Source organism: Macrosteles quadrilineatus, unplaced genomic scaffold, assembly GCF_028750875.1.
Source record: "Macrosteles quadrilineatus isolate MER2022 unplaced genomic scaffold, UCM_ALF_1.0 Scaffold_5__1_contigs__length_97177068, whole genome shotgun sequence".
Lineage (NCBI taxonomy): Eukaryota > Metazoa > Arthropoda > Insecta > Hemiptera > Cicadellidae > Macrosteles > Macrosteles quadrilineatus.
In genome coordinates this window covers 72,196,347-72,211,708 of record NW_026542598.1, presented here as the reverse complement: position 1 = coordinate 72,211,708, position 15,362 = coordinate 72,196,347, and the positions used below count along the sequence as shown (strand labels likewise).

Here is a 15,362-nt window from a genome sequence, read left to right as displayed (position 1 = left end):
ATATAGAGGTCCATCTACAGTGTGACATGACTTCTGCACATGATGTATCAAGTCAGGGACTTGATTAATTGATTTTGACACAGTCGTTGCCCAAAGACCACCAATCTAAAACAGAACTTAGTTGATCAACCCAAATAGTCATAGTCAAGACAAATAGATGTTGTTCAGACAAAATTTTGGTTTCCTTATAGTTTGCTAGTTGAGAGCTGTCTTGAAAGCTTAATTCCCTTGATAATTGACATGTGATGGACTTAATTTCACCCATATCTCCTTCAATAGAAACTTGTTTTACGATGTGAGGGGGTCGCTTTCTCTGAGATGAGTTGTAACATTTGTATGACGTGCAGGATGGAGTGTCCGCCAGGTTGTCCACCCAAGATCTACGAGCTGATGAGACAGTGCTGGCAGTGGGTGCCATCAGAGCGACCTACCTTCCAGGAGATACACCACGCACTGGAGAACATGTTCCAGGAGTCAAACATCATTGAAGGTAAAACTCACAAGTTGACTAGATTGATTTGTATTTTACTTACTCGCTAGGGTCCTTGCAGACAGTGTTGCCGCTGTTCCGAGCCCTGCCAAATGTGTGCTTGTAGTTATGAATGTTATCGTTTGCGTTGTGTTTGTATGTCTGTGTTATAATGTTTCTAAGAGCTAATGATAGCCTAGAAGGTTGAAATGTGTACTCCACAAGAAAATACGATTAAAATACAATATTTGATGACTCAATCAATGCTACGAATCTTGCATTATTTACTAGATTAATGGAATAGTGTTTCTTAAACAGACAGTGAGCTTCAATCCTCCTCGCCATCCCTCCATCGTAAACCATCCATATCATTATATCTTCACAGTTGTTCTATGAAATTAAAATAAATGAGAAGTTTATTGAGATGATTTTCTATTTCATAAAAAAAGAAGTAAAACACATACACCCATCACATATTTTAAATCTAAGTTCTATTGTAATGTACCTATTTAAAATGTACCTTAAACTTACTAGTGGTTGTGTTTTACAGAGGTAGAGAAGCAGCTACAAGGCAGCAACACACCTCAGCTGCCTTACAAGAAGCCTCACACAGGCAGTACAGGAAACATACATAGTCTGGTGCTAGTGTCCGACCAGCCAGTCCCAGGTATATACAACACGAATGCTACTTCATCTATAAGAACCGTTTTCTGCTTTCTTTTATACAGTGTGTCACTCTTTGTTATTGTTGTGTTTTGTGGCAAAATCACATAATCAAAGTCGTGAGTTGAGGTGAACGACCTTGCATGACTTTGTGTGCCACTATTCTTCATTTGTTTGCTAGACTTGCTCTTTCTTTAAGTGTAAACCACAGTATGATGCTGTATAGTGTTTTAATTTGATAGGCTGTATTGGTTAATCATTGTTTGAACTAAAAGTTGTTTCAATTAGGTGAGTTTTTGCTGTATTTATTTCAAAGTGGTGTATTAAGGGCGCGCTACCTCTCCGCCGCGCGCTAATGCAAGGGTTTAGGATCTCCGTCTTTATCAGCTTAGTTCTTAACCGATTTAAAATACATTGATGTTAATTTATTCATTTCTTATATCTGTAGGCTTGTACTTATTTAATTTTTTTGATAATAGTAGAATTTTAAGTGGGAAGTGACTGGTAAATACACTATTTCAATTTTAAATAATGTGGCCTATACTATTTTGTAATGTTTAACTGTTTCTTATTGCTAATTAGAACAATAAGTAAGTAGTAATTGAAGTGAAAGGTAAAACTCACACCACAGTTAAACATAGATACTTTATTAGCCAAGATCCCAAAAGTAAGTCTTCAAGCTCAAAACAACAATACAATAAAAACAAACATCAAATATGCAACATATGATAGCAATTATGAAAATACCAAACAGCACATCTTCTCTTTTCTCTTTTTTTTAGTTTATTTGTAAAAATCTGAATCACTGTATCTAAGAGGTGGTTTTACACTTCTTTTAGGTCTGTCATTTTCATTGCTATTGTAATTATGTCCAGCATCAGTTTCAGTTCCTTGGTCTTCTTGGTATTGGTGTTCAAATCTATTTCCACTATTTTCAATAGGCCTATGCACAGCTATTATATGTCTCCTGTTCCTTCTGATCTTCCCTGCCTGTGTATTTATCAGGTAGGACCGAGGATGATTTGATTTATTCTCAACATGTCCATAACGTTTTAAATCTGGAATCCAAACTTTGTCATTTTGATCAAGCTGTGAGAGATCTCTTACACCTTTCCTTACATCGTAGTTTCTCTTATTTCTTTCCTTGATTGAAAAATCCTTCTCTTTAAACTTTTGCAATCTTTCCCTTGTTACCTGTCTGAAGTTATTTATTGACGGTAATGTTGATCGGAGCTTCCGTGAATAAAGTAACTCTGCAGGTGAAAGACCAGACTCTAAGGGTGTATTTCTATATTCTAACAATCCAAGATTTGGATCACTACATTTCGTTAGAATCCGCTTCGCTATGTCAACTGCTTTTTCTGCTTCTCCGTTTGATTGTGGATACCTTGGGCTTGATGTCACTATACGGAAACCATATTCTTCAGCAAAATTTTTAAAATCCTGAGAAGTAAATTGCGGACCTCCATCAGCTCTTACCACATATGGTACTCCATGTCGAGCAAATATATTTTTCAATCTAGCAACCACAGCTCCAGTAGTCAATGCATCCACATAAACCAGTTCAAGAAATCTAGAATAGTAATCTTGCACAACTAAATACCATTTTGCATTACATTTCAAAAGGTCAATACCTAAAGACTCCCAGGGATTTTTTGGTAGTTCAGTCAACAGTAATGGTTCTGATTTGTTACTTCTTTGCTCCAAGCAAACTGGACAATTTGTTACAAGTGTAGCAATATCTGTTGAGCAGCCAGGCCACCACACCGATTCATACACTCGCCTTCGACATTTGACAATTCCCATGTGACCTTCATGTATTTTACTCAGTATTTCCTTTCTCAACGATTTTGGAATAAACAGTCTGGTGCCTAAAAGGAGGAATCCTTTACTGATGTTTAGATCAGTCTTCAAGCTCTGAATTACTGGAATACTTCCAATACACCGAATTTTTATTCCAATTGTTATTCACAATCCAGGATTTAATTCTTCCGCATTCCTCATCAGTATCCTGAGCTTCTTTGATTTCCTTGAGCCTTTTGTCAGAACATGGAATAGCATCTATAATACTCTGAACAAACAAATCTTGTTCCAATATGTCTTCATGTTCTTCATTTGACTTAATGGGGTTCCTAGACAAAACATCTGGTACATAAAATTCCTTTCCTTTCACATATGTTACTTTATATCTAAAACAAGCCATTCTCATTCTTAACCGCTGAAGTCTTGCCGATAAACTAGCGATTTTTTTACTTCCAAGCACCTGAACTAAAGGTTTATGGTCAGTCATAAGTTCAAACTCTGTTCCTAAAACATACTGTGAAAATCTCTCACATGCCCAAGTCAGTGCCAGTGCCTCCTTTTCTATCTGAGCATAACGCATCTCTGTCGGTGATAAAGATCTCGATGCATAGGTGATTGGTTTCCACTTTCCATCCACAAATTGTTCAATCACCCCTCCTAGGCCAAATGACGAGGCATCAGCTGCAACTCTGGTTTTACGATTTTTGTTGTAAGACACCAGAACTGGATTTGAAGAAATTAGGGATTTAATTTTATCCCAAGCACTCTTTTGAACGTCAGACCAAACCCACTGATAACCTTTCTTAAGTAAAATTCGCAATGGAGCTGTAACTTATTAACCATGCCAAGAAATTGCCGAAGCTCGTTAACATTATTTGGGGTTTGCATTTTCATAATGGCCTCCACTTTCTCAGGATCAGGCTTTATCAATCCATTTTCAATCAAATGTCCTAGAAATTTAACTCTGTTCACATTAATGTTACATTTATCTTTATTAAGTGTAACATTGTGTTCTCTCAATCTTTGTAATACATTTGCTAGTCGATGGTCATGTTCTTCCTGTGTTCTACCGACCACAAGTATATCATCTGCTTGGTTTACTACCCCATCCAGTCCATCCAAAACTTGGTATATCCTCTTCTGGTAAACCTCTGGGCCAGAATTAATACCGAATGGTAACCTCTTGAAAAAGAATCGCCCAAAAGGAGTTATAAAAGTCGTAAGCTTGTAACTTTCATGATGTAAGGGAACTTGAAGAAATCCATTTGTAGCGTCTAGTAATGAAAATATTTGTCCGCCTTCTAATTTACTTAGACTTTCTTCTACAGTTGGTAGTTGCCACCTTTCTCTCTGAATGCTTTTGTTGAGTTCGGTATAATCAACACATAGCCTCACTCTATCACCTGTCTTACGCGGTACAACAACAATTGGTGCACACCAGTCTGTTGGTTCTACCACTGGCTCAATTATTCCCTCAGAATGCAGTCGATCCAATTCTTCTTTGACTTTGCTCAATAATGGAGCGGACACTCTACGAGGGGCTGCCACAGCAAAGGGACGAGCATTTTGTGTTAGTGCAATTCTGTAGTTTTCCCCTTTCATTTCGCCAATAGAACCAAAAACATCAGAAAACTGAGAAAATATTTGGTGAGAGAAAATCGAATCTGTGTTGAACTGAATTAGGTTTAATTTCAACATTGCATTTCTACTTAAAAGTGGAGTAGGTTGTTGCTCAATGACGTAAATATCTTCTACAATAGATTTATTTCTAAAAACCAAAGTAGCAACGATCTTACCAACCACTTTCAACCTAGTTTTCCCCGGACCAAATAATATTTTACTTGTTTCACTCGTTTCCAGTTTTAATTCCTTGCAAAGATCATATCCAATTATAGAAACATCTGCTCCAGTGTCCAACTTAAAATAAATATCATGCCCCTTGACATTAAGTTTTACTTTACAAGGATTTTGTCCTCCAACCTCTTCTATGGTCAATTCCCCTAAATAGGTTTTAGGTTTTTCTAATGGTTCATTACTTTTATTAATTTCTCTCACTTCAAATCCTTTGGTACAACATCTCACATAGTGTCCCTTTATTCCACATCTAAAACATGTAGACTGATTGGCAGGACAATCATTGCTATTGTGATGACCAACAAATCCACATTTGTTACATTTACCTTTCTTTGAAAAGCTTTGATCTTGACTTTTATTGCAAGAACTGTCCCTAAACCGATGTTTAGTGGATTGATTAATCCCCTTATTGACAAACTCAATTTCTGGTGATTCCCTCACTACTTTTTGTTGTTGTTTTAAACTCTCTGCTTGTCTTGCTTTCAAAATTGCTGTACTTAAAGTTAATTTTTCATCCAACTGTAAATTTTGAGAAAGTTTATCATCATTTACCCCAATTACTATCAAATCTCTAATTAGTTCATCTTTTAATTCCCCAAGTTTACATCGCTCTGCCAGTTTGTGTAAACTATTTATAAAAGAATCAACAGGTTCCCCCTCAGACTGACGTCTTTTTAGAAATTTAGCTCTCTCATATACAATATTGATTTTGAAACCTAAGTAAGACTCAAATCTACCCTTGACAGTGTCATAACTCTGTAATTCTTCATCTTTTAATCCGAAAGATGTTAGAAGGTCTTCTCCTTCATCTCCTAGACAGTATAAAAGCATATTAACCTGATTTTCCCCACTCTTACTGTCTAATCCTGAAGCTAATCTAAACCTTTCAAATTTTCTTATCCATCTAGGCCATTCAGAAGGTTCCCTGAAATTGAAAGGTTCAGGTGTGACAAGTTGGTATTGAACTGTACTAATTGTACTACTCACTGCTTCAGCCATGCTTAGTTCTTTCTTCTCCACAAAAGTTTATTTAACCTGACACCATGAAGTGAAAGGTAAAACTCACACCACAGTTAAACATAGATACTTTATTAGCCAAGATCCCAAAAGTAAGTCTTCAAGCTCAAAACAACAATACAATAAAAACAAACATCAAATATGCAACATATGATAGCAATTATAAAAATACCAAACAGCACAGTAATAGTAGTAACAATAGACACTATTCATGTATAAACATTTGTACTGTGTGAATGAGGACTTTTTGAATCTTGAATTTTGAATCTAAGGAGTAAGAAACAATCTTCAGATGAAAAATATTTTAAAAGTTAATTGAGTAATTAAAGAAGACTTAAACGTCTGCAAGCGCTTCTCGCGGCGCTGTTCATTGGTGCAATAGCCACTGCATAGCCACTGAGGCCCGAGTTGAGATTTCTGAGCTGAGGTAGAGCACACCCTTAAGATGCCTCAATAAAGTGTCTTGAAAACTTTAGTCTTACATCTAGGGGTTTTAGACAGAGACAAAATAAATACAGAGATGAAGTGTGATTGTAAATCTCACTGTTGTAGATGCTGCGCCTGTAACAAAGCTATCGACATTCAGCAGTGGTCCGACCAAGTCCAGCTTAGTTCAGTTAAGAAGGCCAACCAACCGCAAGGGAAAAACAGCCCCGGCGCCTCCAAAACGCACAAGGTAGCTAATATGGTTTAAGATAAAATAGTGCCAACAAGTAGTGGTTATGACTAACATATTCCTAATTTTGTAAATCAATACGATTTTGGTCCTCCTATTTAAAAAGAAAAGGATTGACCTCTGAAAAATAAAGCTCTCTCTGTACATTAATTGGAGCACACCCAATAATCATACAATAATTCAACTTATAACTCCATTTATCCCCCAACTGTATACATTTTACTTATAATTTTCACATAATCAAATTTTTTGCAGTCTACTATCGTCATGCAGTTCGTTCCGAGACTCGACCTATCAGGAGCAAGAGATGGCGCAGCCTGCAGCCGGAGATTTGGCTGATGACTCCACCACCCTTAATGGTATAGATCTCATATTCCAAGGTACAACTGTTTGCATGTACCCCCTCCACTGCCTGCGTCTTGGTCTCACTGCTCGTTGTGCTAAACCTCCTCTCACCCCGTCCCTTCTGGTTTGTTTTGATGCTTGTACAAAAGCGAGGAATCGGAAAGGACTAGATTTGTTTCTCATTTTCATTGTCTAGTGTACGTTTGGTTTATTTTTTCATTAACATCTTACCTACCGGCAATTGGTCATTGTATTTATTACGAGGTCATGCTACTAGTGGTGTGTCAAAACCGAATCTCAAATCCATCAAAACTTTGAAAAAGTTTCGGTTTCGAGATTCGATCACTGAGTTTCGAGATTCAAAAGTTTCGAAATTGAAGATTTTGGCAGTTTTATTCTTGAATCTACTGACATTTTTTGCATCATCATTATTATTTTTAACTCTGTTTCCACACTAGCTGATAGCAATAGAGCAAACACAGTATTTTATTCTGAAATTAATTTTATTCTGAATTTAGAAAGGCATCTTAAATACTATAACTGGAACAACACAGTTTCATAACGATATATTAGCCACTAAATGTTCTAATTAGTCTAATATTCATGTTTATGTTGGTGTCAGGAGTTTAATTTATTTTAATTTCAGAAAAAAATGTGTTGATATGGGTTTATCAGTCACATATATGTCAGTGTCAAGAGTCAACCTCTTTCAGTTTTGATTACATTTAAAATTTTATTATTACCTGCATTTTTCCTGTAACCTTAACCTTGGTAACCAGCTAAGTAAAAAGGTTTTGCGTTTAGGTTTTGAGATTTGAGATTCGGGATTCGATTTTTTTAAGTTTCGCTTTTGGTTTTGAGATTCAACATTTCTGGTTTTGACCAACACTACATGCTACACCTCGAAAAACGGTAAAATCAGACTCAAATAGTTGTGTTGGTCAGGTCTTGTGCCACTCAGAAGTGAATGTGTTATGGGGCTTTTTTTTTGAAAGAATAGAGGTCAGCTAGTGTACCTGAGAAAGTATAAGTTATGAGGGTTACAAATATTCAAACAAAAAACAACACTTAACACAACATTCATATGCTGCTTTTATTTAAGATTTTCAGTGAGTTGATTAAATTATGTTCAGAATAGAGTAACATAATGATGGAAAGTTCTAAAGGAAAGACTTCATTTTATTACGAGGTTCCCTAAAAACATTATATTTTTTGTAAGATTAGTTTTAGTTTCTGGGCCACTATTATAACAAATTCATTAAATAGATTTTAGATTTTACACTAATTTGAATTCTTGATCTAAAACCGATTGCCTCTGAGTGTTGTGAAGCTTTCAAAGAGTGTTTGAAATGCTGATTATTTCAAATAACTTTAGAACGGCTGTATATTTTGTGCCAGCTTCACTTTACTAATAGTTTGGATTTAGTTGTTAACGAATTCAACCCGTTCATAGATAACACACAAGATGTTTCATACACAAAAATAGACATTCACTGTCCAATCAATGTGTTTACACAGTTATATAAATAAGGCACTTTAGCATGTGCTATGTTCTCAACAAGGTTTCAGTAACTTAATGTTTGAAAACTCCTGTTTTTTAAGAGCAGAGTTATTTTAAAATTGTTCTCGAACGTATCAATGTGATGTCTCATTGTGTGATGTGCGAAATACAACTACAATATCTTGATAAAATCAGTGTTGTGAATGTGAAAGCACAGGTTTTGAGGGTGCTGGAATGAGGAAATGTGATCACAATGGCATGTCTAAATGATTTGCATGGTTTCAACCTCCTACAGTCTATGTTATGTTTGTGCCATTCCGTTTTCTAACAATAATTATAAATGGAAATATTCATTTGTTTTGCACCAAAAATAACGTGTTGTGGTAAATAATTTAAAAAATATCCAAACGCCTGATAGAGTACAAGCCAGTTTAGGTGTAAAAGATCAACATTTCTATATTTGTTTAGAAAGTCACTGGTTTTATCTTAGTTTCTGAAAACAAGCTAAGAACAAAAACCTAACATAATTAATATATAGACAAATATGAAGATCTAAACTCTACACATTAATTTTAAAAAGATGCTGTAGAATATTATATTTAATGTAGTTTTCATAGGTTTTGAAACAATGAATAATTTATGTATAAGTTGAATTCAGGATGATTAACCTTAGTATAATAATAATACCAAACCTCTAATTGACAAACTTAAACAAGTCCACCCATCTTTGAGAAACTAAAACGTAAATGTCCACTGGAAAAATTTCAATATTAAAAAATATTATGATACTAGCTGTAACCCGCGGGCTTTGCCCCGTTTAACTTCTTAATTTTCAAGATTATCTCGTTCGCATGGCTCAATCACGTCCTGGTTGAAGTTTGTTCGCTACGCTCACTCACCTTTAGGTTGGAGCTCGTTCGCTACGCTCACTCACCTTTAGGTTGGAGCTCGTTCGCTGCGCTCACTTGCCTTCAGGTTAGCTCGTTCGCTACGCTAACTCGCCTCCAGGTTGAAGTTTGTTCGCTACGCTCACTCACCTTTTGGTTGCAAATTAGCTGTTGTCATAAGTGTAAAAGAAATAATAGTGCTGCACCCTGTTGGTAATCCTTGTAACTTTAATGCTATTGAACATCATAGAACAGAACCAACTTGTTTAATTGAAACACCTGTTAAGATTCAATAATTCCATTTCTCATAAGGTTAACATGGGAAACTCCAGAGCCACTGGGGCGGAGCCCGAAAGGATTTTTGAAATAAGAATATGCCTATATGTTAATCGGGAATGTGAGCTATCATCATGCCAAATTTCAACCCAATCCGACCAGTATTTTTCGCGTTCACTTGTCACAAACATACATCCATACATCCAAACTTTCTCATTTATAATATTAGTAGGATTAGTAGGATATACTGAACAAGTATTTGATTCAAGTTGAATTGGGTAGTATGGTGTCTCTTGGTGTCTATGTTATCCTTAAGGTGAATAAACTAATTAAATAAATAATTGATTTAGATCTACATTTGAAAATGTTTGTCATGGTAGGTTTTAAAAACTTAAACTAAAATAAATCGTAGTCAATAAGTTTTGGCACGTTTTAGTGGCTCCTAAAATATAAAAAACATGAACTCATAAAACATTAATTGAGAATCTACTTATTTAGTAAATAAAACAAAATAACCAAATTAATTTTTAAAACAAACAGCCGGACTATCCCAAATTTTTAATGATTTGATTCACTAATGTTGTATAGGCATCACCCGAGAGCTGCAGAGTATGACTCAGAGTAACAAGGGAGACAGTGAAGATCAGATGACACCAGATACGGACGACAGCGGAGCTCACAGTGAGGGGTTCAAGAGAGCTCCTCCCCCCGTCGGCTCACGGGCTCCTCTGGAACAGCGGGGCAAGAAGTCTCGGACTTACCCACCCAAGGAGCAGCCTAACACCAACAAGGTCCGCAGTTAATTTAAACGTACTAGAGTGTGATTCAAGAATGAAGTGTTAGCTGATAACTTACCTTTAAAGCCTTGGTAGGCCATAGTACACACAGAAAAAACAACAGAAAACATGCAATATTTCTTTTCATGGGAGACTCAGTCAAGTGTAGATATAGAGAGTTAGACAATATGGTTGCTGTCTTGGCGGTTGCCATATTATGAACTGTTGCCATCATTATAACTTGTTTATTTACACTATTGTGTATAAATACACTATTTCAAAACATAAATGGCAACAGTCTAGATAGCAGTTCAACTCTTCTTGTGTACATTCGAATGAGTCCCCATGGAGAGCAAAATACTGTGTGTAATATCTGGACTTTTAGTTAGCCTTTAGTTACCTTTATTAAACAATCAAAATGTGACCTAGAGCCTTTCCTTTAACAAAACAAATCTTTACTAAATTGTGTCTAGTTCAATATTTGACTATTAATTTCTAGTGTAGTAATAACGGGAATAGGATTTCAGTAAAAACTAAATCCAATTAAACTCATATTCATAAAGTAAAAATATTATGTTGTTGAGTTGATCCAATACATACCAATGTACAGTATATGCATGAAAACTTGCATTTTTCTGCTACAGTAGACTCCCTCTTATCCGGACTCTTCGGGATCGAGGCCAGTCTGGATAACGGGTGTTCCCGGCTAAACCGATGTCCCCAAAAACTCGTTAAAACGGACTGTTTACTGTGATATTCGACTTAAATTTATGAGAGCATTGTATTTAGTCAAGTGATCACTGGTCTCAAATCTTTCCCACGAGAACAGTCGTTTTAATACTGCCCACTTCCTGCCTATCTAGTCCAGTTAAACCAATGTGCTGATAAAAATTGTCCGGTTAAGGAGATGTCATTACCGCCGAGTGTAGTCCGGTTAAACGGATGTCCGGTTAAAAGGTGTCCGGATAAGAGGGAGTCTACTGTACATTGTTTATGTATGTATATGTCTACAGGATCGGGTGAATACTATTTCAACATTGTTAAAGGTCCATTACTACTTTTATATGTCTTGATTTACACAGGTTCATTTGGCTTCTTACTCCATTATACTCTCAGTTCCTTTACTTTCAACTCAGAATACACACTTCTATATGTATTAAAAAAAGTTAACTACTGGTATTAAATAAATATTTTTTGAAATTAGTATAATAGTTTACCAGTTTTTCTTGCTTCAGGTGGTACAAGTGGCTGCGCTGGAGGTTCAGAACGTCAAACGAGCTATAAACCGGTATGGCACTCTGCCAAAGGGAGCTCGCATTGGGGCCTATCTAGAGTCTCTGCGGCAGAGTGGACTCAGTGAGGGACAAGGAGCCGAGACTCCTCCCCCCCCTCGTTCTGTCTCCCCTCGTAACAACGTCCGCACACAGCCTGGACACATGATCCGTAGCAACTCCTCAGGAGGCTTCCAACATCACCACCACCCCCCCTCCAGTCCCCGCCAGCGGCACCCTAGAGCGACTCAGCCTTCGCTGGCCGACCTAGAGTTTCCCCCACCACCCCCGCCTGAAGAGCTGGACACTGGGCTCGATGTGAGTAACCCTCAACCTTCAGTGGAAGAAGCGAGTTTCCGTTTCGGTGTGAGTTTGAGGCACCGAGAACCCTCCACAGACTCCTGTAGTTCGGCAAAATCTGAACCGGTCAGGATCCCTTCTAAAACTTCCCCTCGTCCGCGAGACAGGCCTCCAAGTCCTCCTAGTCAGACCCCGAGTCAAGAAACGAAAAGTCCTGCTTCAGATGAGCCTCATTCTCCATCACCTGTTGTGCCGCCCTCTCCTCCCCCCTCACCCAAACAGACCAAAGACGAGGGCCAAGACGAAGAAGAGAAGAAATCTCCCACTTCTAAGATTTTGAAAAACGCAATGCCGGTAATGATGAAGGAGATGTTAGACCTTAAATTAGCTGCAGAACTGAAAGAGAAGTCTTCGAATAAAGCTTCAAAGGACTCTCCACCAAATGAAGTGATTGAAGGTGATAACTCTGAAGCACAAACCTCCCCTGTAGATTTTAAAGTGAACCTAAGAAAAGTCAGTTTGAATTCGGACACGAGTGCCAAGCAAGAAAGCGCTTTCAAGACACAGTTGAAGAAATTTGAAGTGAAAAAAGAAGACGATAAGTTGAATGGTGGGGTAATAGATCTGAAGTCGAGACTGAGGAAGGTTGATACCAATAACACTCCAGCAAAACCTGAAGAGGAAGAAGAAGGGGATGATAAACGAAGAAGCACCGGGAGTATAAGTAGTTTAAAGAAACTGTGGGAAGGTGAAAGCAGTCCTCCAGAAGTAGTGAAGGAAAGAAGGGTTTGGCCTCCAGAAGAAAAACCTGCTGTACCTACAAAACCCAATGTAAAACCCGTGGTAAAGCCTGCTGCGATCTACGCTACGCCAGGTGTCTTGTCCAGTGTACTAGAGATCTGGCAGGCGTTGGAGACGAGTCTGGCGAGCCTGAGATCTTCCAGCTCAGTTTCGTCATCTAGCTGGCTGCAACTGTCGGACAAAGTTGGAATGTTTCATACCTCGTGTTTGGCGTATGCAGACTCTGTTGCTCCACCTCACGCGCGCTTCCATCTGCGTGAGCTTCTCAACAGACTGGAGACGCAGGCCAGGACTCTGCGCTCAGCTGGCGCTCGCAACCAAGCAGACAACACCAAAACATTGGCCGAGCTGCACAACACCCTTAAAGACATTGTGAATGCAGTGCAAAGATAGGGTGACCCTTAGTTCTCCCGTCATAGTTTTTTTAATTCCTCAGGTTCGCTTAAATTCAATATTTGTGTTCTGTATTGTTTATATAATATCTAAAATGAAATAGAAATTAAATTTCCCATCCATCAATACTTTGCTATAGGGGTAAACAGCTTCAAATATAATTTGTCCCCAATACCAAGCTGATCTTGAACTCATGATGTAAGTACTGATTTTGTACCTTACTTGAACGCGGTTTTTTAGCAGTTGTATAATAATATGTATGTAGTCTGAGTATATTTATTGTTGCTGTAATCTTATTGTATTTAAGGGAATCATTGTGTATATTTTATTTAATATTTTTTATACTCTCGAATTCTTTAGTATTGACATTGGGAAGTGTTCAATTTTTCATATTATGTAAATATAGTGCATTCGTCGGTTTTGTAACCTTATTCGATTATCCACTTACTTCTAGCCCTGTGATAAAAATTGTGTGTACGTATGTGTGTATAAATATAATTTTATTTTGCTATGTTTCGCTCAAGCCTAACTCGATGTTTTATCGTTGTACGAATGTGTGCGACAAACTGCTAGTCTTTTGTTGTGAATTGTCGTGTAGCAAAGACTTACTAGATTTTACTTATACTTACTAATTTGTTTTGTTAATATTTTCTATGAAAGAGGATGGTATTTTTATTAATCCCATATGTGTCATACACTTACAGTCCTTGAGTCAAAGACATTACGTTAAGCATTTACAATTTTGTATGTTAACATTACCAGTATTTATTATATTTTTTGTATCATGTGTGTTTTAACTTGACTTTTTGTACTGATTATCATTAGCTAGTTTTAACCATGGATCATAGGGCTGAATTGTCACTCTTTCAAATTTCGTTTAAATAATTTCTAATTAGCGTTGAATTCAATTTTTAACTCTAACATTTTGGCATTTTAAGGATGAATGGTCAATCTAAATCCCATTTGATCAAATTTATGCCATGAAATTTATGTTTGTTAAGAAATTCATATATTTTTGCAAGTTTAAATAAATACATGATTTTATGTCTTGATTCTGATAAAAGCTACAAACCAAAGCGAATAAACTGGTTTATTTTATACTGCGTATTTGGTATGGAATCAAACTTAAATGCAAGCATATCCATTCAGTAGATCTGGCCAAAACTATGAAGAATCTCTGAATATATTTTCATAAAGTTTTTAACTAATTTTTTTATTGTACAAAATTGCACTGGTTTTGACAGTTGATTTGTTCAATTTCATCCCATTTTTTGTATACCAAAGGCATCTATTGTTCACTTCAGTTGTCTACCACGCTTGACTGAAAGTCATATTTTGATAGGCCTATGAAGATTTCTTTGAGCTTTATTGTTCAGCTAGATGTAAGGAGTGTGGTGTTGAAGTCAATCGGACGGATTATGAGAGTCTGATTGTTGGTTCCTAACTAACATGGTTCGGCCGCGTCTCTAAGAGACTTATTTTTTATGGTTTATCAAATATACATTTGAGGTAATTGTAAACTACATATTTATTTGTAAGGCTGGCTTATCTTGATTTTGTACAGTTTTACATCGCATGCTTGGTCTTTTTGTACAGTACTGCAGTTATAGAGCATCTAGAGTATAAATTACTGTGTGAATGTTTGTAATATAAATATAAAGTTACAAACACTACAACTTTTGTTTTGCTATCCTGGTTTGTTGTGGTCCCCGGTAAAAGAATGTATGATGTAGGTATATTTTTGGGGAAATATAAGTTACCACAAAATACACAAAGACATGGTTTTTTTTAGTACATTACCAGTACTTAATTTTCAAACAGTTTTCGGGATGGACACCCATACCCATCAGTAAGTTACCTTCTCATCTGGTACAGTTTTCTAGTGTCACCCGTGCTAAGGGAATGTGTCAAGGGTGGATAATTGTCGACTTCCAAGAAGAAGGATGTGCTGTGAGATGTGTTTTTTCAACATGTTACGGGAATTGGTAGATTTGAAAGTGTAGATTTCATCCATTTTCAGTTACCAGGGGTTAGAGCAGTAACAAACTCGTAAGTAAATTGCCTTAATTCTCGGGAACCATCCAGCATTGAGGGTTAAGGGCATAGAAAAAACATGAAATGGGCCTCAGATTTACAACATTTTTACCCTGGAAACATTGTTTTGAATGTAGTTAGTTCAAAAAATACATGGTGTTGAAAAAAGGTGCGGACATACGTTACGTAGCGATTCCTTGTGTCAAAATAAAGAGAAAATCAAGAATTAAACTTGTTCTAAAATTGCTTCCTCTACCAGATAGCCGCAATTTTGTATTTTTTATGTTGGAACAAGT

General features: G+C 36.8%; 1 protein-coding gene across 4 annotated transcripts in view; it reads left to right on the top strand.

Annotated features, from left to right (window-relative positions):
* The window catches only part of LOC128993820 (tyrosine-protein kinase Abl), a 79,338-nt gene extending 64,643 nt beyond the window's left edge, over positions 1-14,695 (top strand). For 3 of the 4 annotated variants that reach the window (XM_054417862.1, XM_054417865.1, XM_054417864.1), the window contains 6 exons: positions 348-490; positions 1,020-1,136; positions 6,359-6,482; positions 6,738-6,862; positions 10,080-10,282; positions 11,503-14,695. In XM_054417862.1, coding sequence (XP_054273837.1) covers positions 348-490; positions 1,020-1,136; positions 6,359-6,482; positions 6,738-6,862; positions 10,080-10,282; positions 11,503-13,032 — 2,242 coding nt within the window. In that variant the 3' untranslated portion in view covers positions 13,033-14,695. The remainder of the gene's footprint in view (positions 1-347; positions 491-1,019; positions 1,137-6,358; positions 6,483-6,737; positions 6,863-10,079; positions 10,283-11,502) is intronic. The other variant, XM_054417863.1, reaches the window with a different exon arrangement.
* Positions 14,696-15,362: the final 667 nt, after the last annotated feature.